Source organism: Alternaria incomplexa, assembly GCF_024043165.1.
Source record: "Alternaria incomplexa strain BMP 0042 chromosome Unknown scaffold_23, whole genome shotgun sequence".
Lineage (NCBI taxonomy): Eukaryota > Fungi > Ascomycota > Dothideomycetes > Pleosporales > Pleosporaceae > Alternaria > Alternaria incomplexa.
The window spans coordinates 20,344-35,084 of record NW_026249872.1 but is presented as its reverse complement, the minus strand read 5'-3'; the positions used below and the strand labels follow the sequence as shown (position 1 = coordinate 35,084).

Here is a 14,741-nt window from a genome sequence, read left to right as displayed (position 1 = left end):
GAGGCTGATTGCGTCGGTAGGCTCGATAAGCTCGACACGTTCGATAAGCTTCGTACTTTCAACCAGCTTGCTACTCGCGAACGGCTATCGCCAATAATGCTTGAGGTCGAGGCCGATCGCGTCGACAAGCTCGATACGTTCGATAAGCTTCGTACTCCTAGCCAGCTTGCTACTGTTGACCGGCTGTCACCCATAATGCCTGAGATGCGGTCGAAGCGGTCTTCTGCACTACTTTACAAGCTGTCTTGTAGCCCGCGGCTAGCTTGGCCATGTCTTCGCGCAAAAAGTCACGTTCCATTCGTGAGACATCTGTCTCAATTCTTGCTCAGACAATGTCCACGGAGGTTTCAGCGCACGATCACTTTCAACATTACAGCGTGAAGTTGGCCCGTCGACATGAACTAACATAAGTATGCCCAGGATTGATTCGCTAATTTTGGGAGCGCAACGTCAACCGCCGACGTTCCCAACGGCCCCAAACAGATCGCATAGGGCTCCGACCTTACCCAGAACGCATTGTCCGCATCATGCTGGACACATCATCCCAGAAGTTATCCTATCTCACGCTTTCTGCCCCCTCACCGCTTCGTCTGCCAACGCGAAGAATCCGAGCCCTCGATAAGCCTCGACGATACTCATCGTCTCTTCCTCTTCCCAGTTTCGAAACCGGTCAAGTACAACCAATACAGCAGAATTGACCCACCCTCTCTCCCTGTTGGATTTCGCGATTGCCCTCAAGATCGTACGCACTGCAACGTATTCTCCTGGCCCGCCAGGATACAACAATATTTCTTCCTCGAGCGACCTTCCCCTTTGGCTCGTATCGGAAGATTGCGCGGCCCCACGTAGTAGGACTTTGTAGAAAGGAAATGCTTGCTGGAAAACGTCGGCCCATGGAAGACCTGATAACAATCTTCCAGTCGCATCTTCTCGTAAATTGCGAAATGTCACGAACAGCTCCTCGACGACTTCGTAAAGCATGTCCGTCAAGCCAGTACTCTTTACCAAATGTTCCATGAGATATATTGCTTCCCATTTCTCCTCTGCCCAGTTGTCTGAGAGAGCAGGATCAAGACACTGTAGAGCGAACCCTCTCTTCGGTGTAGGGCGTTTGCAAAGAGCCATGCGACAGTTGGGGCATGTAGCTTCGTCACTAGGACCGTCCCTCAGCCAATGGTCGAGACAGTCGCGGTGGAAATTGTGGCCGCAGGGCGTCGCGACGACGTCTGGCGCCACGTCGCTCAAAGCATCGCGATATGAGATGGCGCAGATGGGACACTCATCGTCGATATTATTGGGTGTGTAGGCAGCGAGACTGGTAGTGTAAAATGTGTAGAGAGTTGGAATGGCCATGGCGGATACCGGTGAAGTTGCGAGTGAGGCTTGGATGGCGGCGTGAACGGCGGCGTGAAAGGCGAATTAGATTTCGGCTTGAAAAGGGGGTGTATTGATCTCGAAAGGAGTGTGTGCTGAAGGCTCGTGTTATACGGAATCCCGCAGAGGCTCTGTGGAATCTGAGCGAGAAAATATGGTGCGTATCCATGGTTCGCAACCAAACACTAGGCCAACCAGCGGCCTGAGAAATGGATGCCTCGCCAATAACATCCTGCTTACTGGCGGCCAAGAAAATGAATCGGGATACGCCTATTATTCATGTCTGAAGCATCGTCAAACCCACACACCACGACTATGTCTTGCCGTGAAGGCGAGCGTCACCCAATCGGGCAACCCTGGTTTCTCCGCAAGCGGACCCTGACCCAGTCCACCAACTTGCTTCCTCTTCACTACCTACAACCACACTCAATACCAAAAGACTCACATCCACCAACCCGCACCATGGCTTTACCTACCCGCACCGAGTTCTATCGCGACCATTTGGCGCCGTGTCGCATTCTCCCAGGCACCCCCAAGTTCGCAGACATCGGTATCTGCGTTGTTTGCCAAGAGGACTTCAACGATGCGTCATATGACATGGTCGCCGTCAAAAGCTGCTCGCACGTCTTCCACCGCAAATGCATCATGCAGTGGACGGAGACCTGGGGCTCACCCCGCGACAAATGCCCTTCGTGTCGGGAGTCGATGTACCAGTACACGCCAATGACGGCCCATGAGATCCAGGCCATGCAAGAAGCGCAAGCAATCCAAGACGCTGAGAGTCGGCTATCAGAATTGGGTCCGTATGCGGCAGCAAGAGAAGCTGAGCGCCTCTGGTTCGCGTCCATGGGAGTGTCGGTCCAAGATCTCCCCGCCTTTGACGGCATGACTGAACCGACACACTTTTCTGATGAAGACGGCGAGGAGATTGCGACGTCGTTGGACATGGACTTCAATCCAAATTTGTCGCTGCAAGTCCCGACTTTCGCAGACTTTGGAAGCGCATCGCCAGCATACTCTCCAACATTTCCAATGTACTCCGACGCATCGCTGGGAGAATCGCCCACGTCACCCAGATACTCTCCTCCCTCTCCGCGATTACCTCCCACATGGCCACTATACGCCCAGTCAACGCCATTGTATTCCCCGACGGTCCCGATATACTCCGATGCATCCCTAGGGGAATGGCCCATATCGCCAGCATACCCTTCGTCAACGCCGGCCGTACGAGACGAAGGGAGTCAAACAAACTCGGAGGAGCCGGCACAACTGACGCAGATGCGTGGACTCCTCTACAACGAGTTCACGATAGTGAGAGAAGCCTCCAACGTCGCTGTTGTCCACACAGTCCATCCATCATTGCCGAACACATACCTTCCGGTGACTTGCCGCGCCAACAGCGGGTACCAGAGTGAGGTGGCAGTGCATGGCGCGATTGGATACGTCTTGGTAGGTAGAACTGCGTTATTTTACTCTTGATTGGAGAGCGAGTGGGAAGGAACGGTTTGGTAGCCAACGTCACCTCGATCTGAAGTCTTTATTATTGGAAGAGGGAGTGTCACCTCATATGTCGCTCGGGCAGATAGAGACTACTATATCAACCCATCTCACTATTTCCACATGTATTCCTCTTTCGTTCCCGTTGATTTTGCGCTGTGATGCGGTGGCCTTGCATTGAAGGCCTCCTTTCACTTATACTATGATCCAGTCAGTGCTCAGCCATTGCGTCATCTGAAGCTATTGTCGCCAAACAGCTCGACTCGCCGCATTCACTTTCGCACTCCAATACAATACGTGTTTGCAACAATAGCAGTACTCTCCTCTCAATAAAGCTTGAGCCAGGTCCGGACATATATGATCTACTTCTCGTCACCGCTGTCTCCTCAACTCTCATCACTTGATTCAGCTTACGACATCTGAATATCTACACGCACCAAATTTGCTATTCATTACCCAATACTACGGAAATCCGATATCTACACGCACTATATGTGCATCTCATTACCCAATACACTGTCAGCGTATCTACACCGCAGCTTCCGAAGATGTCGCCATCTACCCCCATCGTACCTACCACCTCCGTCAGTGTGAATGCTCCGCGTTCGCGCCCAACTTCGCTGGACGAAGTAGCACCAATGACGCCCCACCGCTGTTTTTCCACCGACTCTGAGAGTACCAATGACGACGATCTTGACGACCTATTCGAGGACGAGACTACCTGGGGCCTCAGCTTACCGCCTATCGTGAGTCCATCTGCGCTTGCCCCCATCAGCACTTCTGACCCAGATTCGCAGCCTACATCTTCACCTATCTCCTCTCATGACGACACCCATGTCGCTGTTCCTCAGAAGCGCAAACGCGATTCTGCTACCACCGACGACGACGCCTCCGACGACTCTGACGACTCTCCGCTATCCAAGAAGGCCAGAAGTGCCGATGAAGAGGCAGAGAACAAGAACAACGGCAAAGAAACCGAAGCCACTCGACGATACCGCACCCTCGCCACCGCTGCGTCATTGAAGCCATCGACCAATAACGCGAACAAGTTCCTTGACACTATGAGAAAGCAGCGCTCAATCCCCACACCACGCTACGTCCCCACCGGCGCCGAGCGCCGCACCGAAGTAAACCAGCTCGCAGCCAAGCACGTCCGACATGTCGCCCCCGCCATGCTCGCCAACAACAACAGCAATCGCGACGTCGGCGGTGCGATGACCAAGTTCGACTGGGCCGCCACCAAGCGCGAGATCCCCACCTCCCAGATCAAGGCTCCTGCCCATGCGCTGCAGAAATGGGTCGACGCGGACGATGAACACATAACCTGGTTCGTCATTCCCGCTTCACACAAATACATCAACACGGGTAGCATGATGGTGCCCATTGTGGACATTGTCGACAAATCGATCAAGTACCCAGAGTGGATGTTTGTGGAGAAGATTATGGGGAAGCATTGGAAGACGGGGGTGGAGGTGGTTAAGGCGGTCAAGGTCAAGTATGAGAAGCTGACGGATGAGCAGAGTCTTGAGAGGATGGGGTTTATGGTTAAGCAGAAGGAGGATGAGGTTAGGCAGGCGAGGAAGGATGAGGCGGCTAGGAGGAGGAGGGAGAAGAGGGAGAGAAGGGCGAGGGCGAGGGATGAGGAGGATGGGTAGGGGGTTGAGGGGGTTGAGGGGGAGTGAAGTTGGGGTTTGGGAGTGACGGGTGTCGTTCGCGTGGCTTTGCGAGTGGGGATATGTAGCTTAGCCGGCTACAATAGGACTATAGTGTTCTCATCCACACACCTCTACATGCATGTATACTGCAATATACCCCATGGATACAAGAACGACATGGCATGACGCCGTTGTAGCCTGCTCGCATACCTGCGTCTCCAAGTTTTGAAGTTCGTTGGACCAAGGTAGCTCGCATCCTCAACCACGGGACTGACTTTCAAGATGCACTATATCATCAGTGAATGTAGAGAGCAGTTCAATATGACCTTTCACTCAGCGATCCATCGCTAGCGCGTTAGTACAGTGCCTCTACAGCGTATCTACTATCACTCATTTCGCCCCGGACAACTTGCGACAAGCACTGGCGAACGTACAACACCACCCGCCTGACGTCGACGCCACAGCCACAGAACGAAAATCGCAACTCCACGAGGAGCCCAAACGCACACGATGCCTCCACCGATCGCGACAAAGCCGACAAGTAGCGAGAAGTCGTCGCCTCACATGATTTTCTCCGCGAGCACACCAACTGGACTGAGCCCGTATACGCCTAGCTCTGTCCAAGCACCCATGGTTCACCAAGCGCAGAAGCGCCCAAGATCCGAAGATGAATCGCAAGAAGCGCTCGCAAAGCGCGCCCGCAACGACTCCATCACCACCTCGCAAGAGCAGCGCTACAACGACCACAAGCCCGCAATCGAAGCCTGGTGCAAGGCGCAGCAAACCCACCCCAAAGCACGTTGGTACGAGAAGCTTCACGCTTGGGAAACGAATGGCTGTCGCGACGTAAGACGCAAGTCAACAGCAACAACATCGCCACCTCCTCCCACCCCCATCACACAAACCCCCGGACTGGATTCACCCGCAGAGATCCTCAACATTAGACGGCAATGGGGCGACAAAAAACCTGACCGACGCACGCATCCCCTCGACAAAGCCCCAGTCCCAAAATATTCCACCGAAGACTCACTCGAGGCTTGTACAAAGAGGTCGGATGGCCTGTACAAATGCCTGCATCCTGAGGGAAGTCACCACAAGTGCTGCCGCGAGGGTCTTTTAGAGAAGAACAAGAAACATGCTATTGGCAAGCAGATCCGGGCGTGGAAGACGAGGGTTGAGGAGATGGTGCTCAAGGGGGAGCTGCATGTTGCGCATAAGACGTGGGGGGATTGGAATAAGAAGAGTAGGGTTGAGTGGGAGGGGGAGGTGGGGAGGTGGAATGGGGTGTTGGGGCTGTTGGGGGGTGTGCAGGGGAGGAGTAAAGGGGGGCAAGGACTTGGGACGCCATCTCCTTGTCCTGTAGCGGCGCCAGTTCCTCGTTCCCCAGTGGTGCCTGCTCCTCAGGCTCCCATTTGGGCCGCACGTCAAGCAGTCCCGCAGGAACATGGACCACAACCATTCGTTCCATCCGCGTCACCGACTCAGCAGATGTCCCCGCTGCAACAGGCTACCCACGCACATGCAGCATCGCGGCAGTTCCAACATCAGTCTCCACCGCCGCGGCCATTTCAACATCCAGTCAACACGGGAAGCATAGCAAGCTTGCCAGCTCATCCTGTGCCTCACCCGCAACCTCAAGCGCAACGTACATTCACCAAGTCACCTACCCAAACTCTCACTCCCTCGACCACATCAACAGGCCCTGCTCCAGCAGCAAAGCGTCAAGCCGGCGAACCTGCATTTGGCTACAATGGATTGCCTCCAAATGGATCACATCGACAGCAGGAACTTGCCAGCTTCTCTCCCCAGCGCAGGTCGCAGGAGCATGCTGCGATCGCATCTGCAACAACGCCCTCATACGCTCACCATTTGGCGCAATATGCAACACCGCCGCGTCAAATATCGTCGCCAGTCGCCTCTGCGCATTCGGGTCATCATGGTAAAGATCTGACTACATCACACTCCATGAGTCGAAAGCAAGAGCAGCGTCCACAGCAACAGCAAGCTCCGAAGCCGACTCGAAATGCGGAGCAACAGCAAGCTGAAATCCAGCTGCCGCCATCAGGTGCGCCGACAAACCATGCGGCCAAAACACATCCAGCGTCGACCCAAATGACACCAAGCCCAAGCACAGCGCCAAAGCGCACTTCCGCTTCCATCAATACGCCGAAAATGTCCTCCACCACTCACACACTCTCGCCTGACAAGTCTTCCACCCTGGCAGCTGCGTCGCCTGTGGCACCAAACCGTGGTGTAGACTACGAACCAGCAGCGGCGCGCATGCTGCAACAGCAGATCAAGGACAATGAGCCTATTGTGCTTGGTGGAGTGAAGATCACCAGGGAGGATGTGAACAGCAACATGAGTGGCTGTGTAAGAAGACTGGCGACGGCATTGCGAGTGGAAGCTGAGGAGGCTGCAAGGAGGGAGGTCGAGGAAGCTGCACGGAGGGAGGTTGAAGAAGCTGCGCGTAAGGAGGCCGAGGAAGCTGCACGGAAGAAAGCTGAGGAGACTGCGCGTGCTAACTCGAAGGACGCTTCTCAAGGCCAAGCTGAAACTACTAACGACATTGCGGCTCTCGCGGTGTCAAACGATAACGAAGGCCACGAATTAGACTACCTCTTCTCCGACACCCCCATCCCCGCCTCTCACAGCCACCCCATCGATTTCGTCAATGTAAACGACTACCTCTTCTCCTCCAGCCCCGACAGTCCCGATAGCGCCGAATGGCGCCCAGAGATCATGCCCGACCTGCCACCCAACTTTGGCAAAATGGATCTCGCTGCAATGACACGACGAGCCTTCGCTGAGGAACCCTCACCCCCACAGCCAGAAGAGCAGCCCGAGCCTGAGCAGGAAGAAGATACACTAGCCGACCTGAGTTACCCAGAAGCCTGGTTCATAGAAGACGTCGAGGACTTCGTGACTAGTGGTCCGCTTCCTGAGTGGATGCAACGGCCTGAGACGGATTTCACTTTGGGGGAGATGGAGAAGATGGAGGGTTGGGATAAGGATATGGTGACGCCTTCGGATCCGGAGGAGTGGGTGCAGGCGACCAGGGCTTGGCAGAAAGATAAGAAGGTGGGTGCGCGTTGAGCGCGGATGTATCGAGGTGATGACATTGCTGTCATGTTTGAATCGTCGCGTGTCTTGCGCCTGGTGAGTGCGGGCGCATATTACTATGATAGATGAAAACATTGCGTGGATGCCATGGTCGCGTTTATCCTCTACCAGTGTTCTTGTTCCAGCATGTGACGTTTGACTTGGCTGTTCCCAGAGTTCGCAGCGCACATACGTCAGCGGACAGAACGACGTTGTTGAGTAGACAATAGCAAACTTTCTGAAACGTCCTGCAGTGGCGCAGACTGATCAAGCGGTCGATTTTTTGGCGTTCGTAGCCAGTAGAAAGCCCGCAGCCAGAGTCGCGCTCACCTCGAAGTCGATTTAGAGAGATGTCATTGGCCACAGGCCCTTTCACCTCGCCCAGCCTCATCGTTTCCCACGTATCGCCTGCTATTGTGCCCTATAGAAACCAGCCGTCAGCGAAAATTTGCATGCTCACCTTCACTTTTGCAGTCCTTGCTATTGTAATACCAGCAGAATAGACGTCGTCCCAGCCAAGAAGTCCTTACTATATAAGAAGTCCTTTCGTCTCCAACTCTTCTGTTCTCTAGCTCTCTCTATCCATCTCACACATCCAATTACTTTTCAAACCTACCATACCACTACACCACTACATTCAAGACTAGAATTCAAAACAAGTCATACCATACTACTACTTCACTACCACCACACACCAACACCACATCAGCGACCAAGCCAAATCGCCAAGATGTACGCCTCGCCCCCCATCCGCATGTACGGAGCCGGAGCTGTGGAAGCCGCCGACGCCCGCCTCCTCGACGAGGTCAGGAGCCGTCGTGCCGCCGCCGCCACCACCAAGACCAACGTCGTCGCCGCCGCCGCCAAGGCCGCCCACCAGGACTCCGCCGCCGGCATCCAAGAGCAACTCGTGGAGCTCCGCCGCCGCCGCCAGTTTCTCGAGGAGGAGCTGAAGAAGAACAAGGCGGCTGAAGAGACTTTGCTGCGCAAAGCAGATCGGGCTTCGGCCATGAAGAAGACTGTGGTGGGGTTGGCGGAGAAGAAGGAGGAGAAGGAGAGGAAGAGACGGGCGGCTTTCGAGCAGAAGAGGAGGGAGGGGGAGATGGGGAAGGGGCCGGTGGGGGTGGTGAAGAGGTCGCCGCAGAAGGCGGCCTGGAAGGGCAAGTTCAAGGACTTGTAGGCGGTGGGTGGGTTTTGGGAGATTGGTGGATGGGGTATGTAGTGGGTGATTTCGTCGCCTGGCTTGAAATCCTGCCTGAATGAATGATGTTTCCCGATGATGATGTATGCCTCAACCGTGATTTGTATCCTCATATCTCCGGGCGCACGGTGATATGTCGTCGTGAAGTCACTTTGTGTCATCGCAGATACTTACCCCATCCTCACTGAATACCTCCTGGCTACATGATGTCGCGACGTGCGTACTCTAAAAATGTGATGTCTGCCTCAAAATGTGGTGGCAGAGGTCAAGTTCGAGGTACCCCACAAAAGCCAGCTATTCGGCAGCGCACGGACGGACGGTGACGTACTGCGATATCGTGACCGACACGCACCTATCACGCCTGCGTGGCGACGACAAGCACCTATCTCCTTGCATTCAACCACTTCCTCTGCCTTTGTCAGCGGCAAACCTCTACATCAACCTCCTCCTCACCCCTCTGCCGTCGCACCCGAACACATTCCCGAGCCGCCTCACCCTTGCAGCGCATCATCCGATATCGCAACATCGTCATCATCGCAAAGCAACATCAAACACATCAAACACCTAAAAGAGCAGGTACTCAGCGCGTCCAAGATACGCGAGTTAGTGCTTTGATCTTGCATAGCGCTCGTATTCGCTGCTTAATCACGCCAATCTACCCCGGACTTGTTGCGGCTAGGCGAAGGTGGGAAGGTGTCACCACGGAACGTTGCCGAGACGGTAGTATCGGGTGGAAGAGCGCCCTGCAGGACCGACGATTGAGGCGTTATATTAAGTCTCGGGGCGACGATTTACGACGATTCACTCCTCTTTTCGGTGCGGGTTGCATGTGAGAGGTAAGAGGGACGGACGTGGTTGCTACATAAGCTTTTCGCCACCGCAGCTGAGGTACTGCAACGGTCGATCGATTCCTAATAAGAGGCTGCATACAACTTCAAAGAGTTCGGAACCATCAGTCGATACCATGGAGCTACGGATTCGCGAGACAGAAAGCCCGGCACTGCAAACGCCCATCCCGCCGTTGCTCAACCTCCCCTCGGAACTACTCCATCATGTGCTCAGCTATCTCACCCTATCAGACCTTCTCACCGTGAGCATGGCCAGCAAAGTCCTGCGCACCCACACATTCCAAGACACGCTCTGGCAGGCCTTCGTAGAAGCGGAGGTGCCCAACGTCACAAAGCCAGCGCGCCTGACATGGCGAGAACTATACCAAGAACACCACCCATACTGGTTCATCGCGCGGCGCAAGATCTGGTTCGCCGACACAGCCCACACAGGCAAACTGCTCATCGCGCGCTACGACCACAGGCTCAACGCAATCGAAGCCTATGCCCTCGTCGCCGAACGACGATCGCCCGTAGCTCTATCCTGGGACCAACACCCCGAAGCCATAATCCACACCTTCAGCCCCAACGTGCGCCTCGACCTCAACGCGCCCATCGTGCGTCTGAACCGTGACGCCTACGACGAAGCCGTCGGGAATATAGGATATCGCCTCCAGAAAGAAATCCGCATGTCCCTCTACCGCGACCGCCAACAACAAGCCGCATCCCTCTTCTCCCAACTCATGCTCACACGCCCCTGGCCTCAGGCCATAACAACAGACGCCACGCCCGTATGGCCGCCCCTCACCCTTCCCAGCGCAGACCGCACGCGCAACGACCACTCCCCCTCTGGCTACCGCCAACCAGGCCAGAAGCCCGCGACGCTCTCCCAGCTCTCAGACTCCACATTCCGGATTCGGCGCTGGATGGAGTTCTCAACCCGCGTCCTCGGCATGGGCATGCGCATCGGCGAGGACGTGACGACGTGGGCCACCCTACCAGAATCGTGCTACACGCCCACGCCCCAGAAACCATGGCAGGGCATCTGGTGCGGCGATTACGCGGGCCACGGCTGCGAGTTCCTGGCTATCATGCAGCCGGATGAGAAAGATGCGAAACCGCTTCCTGAACGTGCGCAGTGGGCTATGCGGGCGAGGGAGCGGGAGGAGAGCGTTAGTAGTGAGGGGAGTTGGACGACGGCGCCGACGGATGCGGCTTCTTCTTCTGCTTCCGAGGAGGAATCTGTTGATGGTGGTGTTGAAATTGGTGTTGGAATGGAGAACGCAGATGATCTCGAAGACAGCGTCGCCACTTTACAGTCACCTTACCACAATTACATTTCCACCTCCGGGGAAACATCAAACGACAGTAAACACAGGTCGGAGGAAGACGAGAGTGTATACAAAGGCCGCATCGAAGCCGTCAAACTCACCGGCGACCCCAACATTCCTCGCGGCGAATACACCTTCATAGCACCGGATATTGGGCCGAATGGCTTGATCCGTGTTGCGAAGGAGGAGATTTTCAAGGGCGCGAGGATTGTGAGGAGTGTGGGGCATATTGCTGCGACGGGGTTTAGAGATGGTATGTTTATCTTTTCCTTCGGTACCTAGGTAACTGTGAAGGGGTTGTGAGAAGATGCTAACGGATCAAAAACAGATAATTACATGACAAGCCAGCTCATTCTCATCAGCCATGATCGGCTAGCGCAGTATTGGGAGACGTTTGGGCATGTGAGCTTTTATCAGAGGGTGGATGTTGATGCTTTTACGAGGGTGTGATACCGCGTAAGATATGTCTCTGACGGTAGGATGATGGAGTTGGTAGAACGTACGGGATATCGTCCTTAAACTATACATCATCTCTCTGCATAAAGCCCATATAACACATCTCACACGTGCTTCCACAGTCGGTTCAGACAGGAATACTTGCATCGCAGCACGTCATAAAGCGTATTTTCGACAGGCACTACTAACAACCCATTTACAACCTCCTGCAGATATCCTCGATAATCTCCTCCGTCTTCGCCTTGCCGCCCATGTCAGGGCTGAGCAGCCTCGCCTCCTCAAGGTTAGCATCAACAGCCTCATAAATCCTCGCCGCAGCCTCCTCCTCGCCGATGAATTCAAGCATCAACGCTGTCGACCTGATGGTGGCGATGGGATTCGCAATGCCCTGGCCCTCGATGTCGGGTGCGGAACCGTGGCACGGCTCACCAATCACAAAGTCCTTGCCTACGTTCGCGGAGGGAACGAGACCGAGGGAACCGACTAGGGCGGCGGCGCCGTCGGAGAGGATGTCGCCGTAGAGGTTGGGTGCGACGATGACGTCGTAGTCCTGCGGTTGGCGAAACAGTTTGTACACCATCGAATCCACAATCTGCTCTTCCACGTTCACACCACCGTATTTCCTGTTCTGAAGCGCCCGGCGCGCGGTTTCGCGGAAGAGGCCGTCGGTCTGGCTCAACACGTTGCTCTTGTGTGTGATCGTGACAAGAGGCGACGAGTGGATAGACTTTGCGCCGGCGTCGCGGACGCGTTGACGGCGGAGTGCGATGTCGCCGGCCATTTCTGCGATGTTGAAGCTCGCGGTTTCGGAAATGCGTTTGATTGCTTCGGCGATTTTGGAACCGTCCGGTGCGGTGTAGGTTTTTTCTTCTTTGACGTAGAGGTCCTCGGTGTTTTCGCGCACGATTACTAGATCGACGTCCCGCGCTGCGCCTCTAACGCTCTTGACGGGTCGGACGTTGGCGTATAGCTTCATCTTCTTCCTCAAGGCAACAATCGGACTCGAATAGCCTTTTGTTTGTACGGTGGGCGAGCTGACGGCTCCGAACAGGGCGCCATCGCAGTCGGATTTCAGGGCTGAGACGGTGTCGTCGGGGAGGGCGGCCCCGGTTTTCTGGAACGTGGACCAGCCGGCTTCGTGGTGCGAGAAGGAGAATTTTAGGTTGAAGGACGAGGGCAGGGCTTCGAGGATGCGGCGGCCCGCGGGGATGACTTCGCGGCCGATGCCGTCGCCGGGGATAAGGCCTGGGTGGTGTTAGTCGATGATGATAGCTTGAGATGTATTCGGTATGTATGGATGCATTGAATGCCTTACCTATCCTCAAAGTGCGTGCGGCCATGTTGGAGATGTGATGCGGGATTGACAGCTTCGCGATGGAATTTTTGGTGTTGCTGCAGCTGCCGCCGAAGTTCGGAGGTCCGAGCTTTCTTTACCGCCGGCGCCCACGTTGTGTCCCCGCGGGGGAGAACGGAGGATTGCCATGAATGGAAATTGTTGTCAAAGTTACATTGACTGCTGCATTTGCTGCTCATATCGAGCGCAATGTTGTATCATCCTTAACAATAGCCCCAGCCCAGCCCGTTCCAGTCCATCCCACAGTACCCATACCCATCCCCAAACGCCATGCTGTTACCCCCAATCCAATGCCCCATCCCCAATCAACCCCCCATCACCAAACAAACTGCGGATACCAAGACCCGATCCCCTAATCAAGGTCACTATTCTTATCCTCCTTCTTCCCCCCGCCATGAACCTCCTCAAACTTCTCTTTCGGATCTTCCGCGCCCTCTTTCTTCGCTTGCTCAGTCGGCAGTAGTTCTATAACCACGACAAAGAGCTCCTGGTTGGTTTCCCGGTTCTTGAGCACATATCTAAGGGTGTGCGGTCTGATTAGTGAATGCGTCAAGTCAGCTCCGTATCCCGAGGTCCAAAGAAATTTGTGAGTAGTGGTGGGAGTTGTAGTAGTAGTGGTAGTGGTCGTGATGATAACAATGGGGGATACAGGAGGTGAAGGAATATGTACTTACCGCAACGGCTGTCCATCCCAGTGCCCAATCATACTTATAACAGGCAATCCGTACCCGATCTTGAGCGCAAACTCGTTGAAGTCGAGATACGGGTTGAAGAAATCGCACTTGTATTCCCTGCCAGCCTCGAACACAAAGTCCTTCCTGTTCTGCTCCGTAAGGAAGAACTTTTGTCTTGCGCTGGCTCTGTCGGGTACGTGTTTGCTCTTCCTGACGTCCACGCCGTCACCATCTGCGCCTTCTTCGTAGACAACAGCCTCGCCATCGGAGCCAGGCACCTCCACGTCTCCTTCTGTTTGTGCCTCGCCTTCCAGATCGCTCTTGGCCGGCTTGTCCGCGTCCTTCTTGCTGCCGATGCGCAGGACGTTTATCGAGGAGAGAAGCGCGCCGTAGAGGTATGGCTCGTCTGCGTAGACATCGCCGTCTAGACCTGGATCAATCCACCACCTAACTACCCCGAACGCCTTGTCGAACAGCGGTGGTAACCGGTCGCGGATAGGGTGGTCGAAATCGTTTCCGAAAACGAGCTTGTCGCCCGCTATGTCTTGCTTGGGTGTGAAGGAGAAGGATATCGAGTAGCGATCGTAGGGATGTTGGGGTGTGGAGAAGTAGGGTGAGGTCTTTGGAGAGCCTTCTGGTAGGCCTGGGCTTTGTTAGTAGGCAGGAGCGTTGGAGATTGGAGGGGTAGGATGACGAGGGGTCCAGGTGAGAAGGCGTACCGCGGTAGTCTTTGATGCGCATGTGTACGCGCGCGTCGATTAAGTCGGAGGATATGTCGACGGGCTTTTCGCTGTTGACTAGGACGTCTTCGTGTTTCGACGTGTCGTAGGTTGCGCCCGCCGTGACGTGCAGTATGTACTGCTCGTGTGTCGCCATGTTTGTTTTGGGACGCTCTTCGATGTGGGTGAAGGTTGGGTTTAAACAAAGATGCGAGTAAAGATTGGGTTTTCTATGCGAATGAGTAACACTTGATTAGCTGCGCGGGGTGTTCGTAATGTTCGTCAGTGTTGATCACACGCGCTGTTGGGGCCTGCCCCAAAATTTGGTGATGGGCGATGACGTTCCGAAGCCGCGGAAGCAGGGATTGTGACGCTAGTCCTCAACTTGTAAAGCGCGATCTGCCATGCGTCGGCCGCTGTCACTCTCAGCGTGACAGGAGGACACCTGTACCACGGAGCAAGCGACATGCGCTCGAACGTAACGCTCTTATGATCAATCGATGAGCTGGCCTTCACTGCCATCTTTGCCTCCCATAAACACCTCACCTTGT

The 14,741-nt window shown here is 54.9% G+C and overlaps 6 protein-coding genes across 6 annotated transcripts; 4 read left to right on the top strand and 2 right to left on the bottom strand.

The window, feature by feature from the left end:
• Positions 1-3,509: 3,509 nt before the first annotated feature.
• J4E90_010507 (uncharacterized protein) lies at positions 3,510-4,526 on the top strand (the record flags this gene model as incomplete). Its single annotated transcript, XM_051440019.1, has 1 exon — positions 3,510-4,526. One exon carries the CDS (start codon positions 3,510-3,512, stop codon positions 4,524-4,526), a length of 1,017 nt encoding a protein of 338 aa, XP_051286061.1.
• A 1,965-nt stretch (positions 4,527-6,491) lies between these two features.
• Positions 6,492-7,622, top strand: J4E90_010506 (uncharacterized protein; the record flags this gene model as incomplete). Its single annotated transcript, XM_051440018.1, has 2 exons — positions 6,492-6,495; positions 6,628-7,622. The coding sequence occupies 2 exons, from the start codon at positions 6,492-6,494 to the stop codon at positions 7,620-7,622; spliced, it is 999 nt and encodes a 332-aa protein (XP_051286060.1).
• Positions 7,623-8,358: 736 nt separating this feature from the next.
• Positions 8,359-8,808, top strand: J4E90_010505 (uncharacterized protein; the record flags this gene model as incomplete). The annotated part of the gene is made up of 1 exon (XM_051440017.1): positions 8,359-8,808. One exon carries the CDS (start codon positions 8,359-8,361, stop codon positions 8,806-8,808), a length of 450 nt encoding a protein of 149 aa, XP_051286059.1.
• Positions 8,809-9,793: 985 nt separating this feature from the next.
• J4E90_010504 (uncharacterized protein) lies at positions 9,794-11,269 on the top strand (the record flags this gene model as incomplete). Its single annotated transcript, XM_051440016.1, has 1 exon — positions 9,794-11,269. The coding sequence occupies one exon, from the start codon at positions 9,794-9,796 to the stop codon at positions 11,267-11,269; it is 1,476 nt and encodes a 491-aa protein (XP_051286058.1).
• A 370-nt stretch (positions 11,270-11,639) lies between these two features.
• Positions 11,640-12,783, bottom strand: LYS12 (homoisocitrate dehydrogenase; the record flags this gene model as incomplete). Its single annotated transcript, XM_051440015.1, has 2 exons — positions 11,640-12,688; positions 12,759-12,783. 2 exons carry the CDS (start codon positions 12,781-12,783, stop codon positions 11,640-11,642), a joined length of 1,074 nt encoding a protein of 357 aa, XP_051286057.1.
• A 366-nt stretch (positions 12,784-13,149) lies between these two features.
• J4E90_010502 (uncharacterized protein) lies at positions 13,150-14,347 on the bottom strand (the record flags this gene model as incomplete). The annotated part of the gene is made up of 3 exons (XM_051440014.1): positions 13,150-13,315; positions 13,472-14,114; positions 14,191-14,347. 3 exons carry the CDS (start codon positions 14,345-14,347, stop codon positions 13,150-13,152), a joined length of 966 nt encoding a protein of 321 aa, XP_051286056.1.
• Between the last annotated feature and the right edge of the window lie 394 nt (positions 14,348-14,741).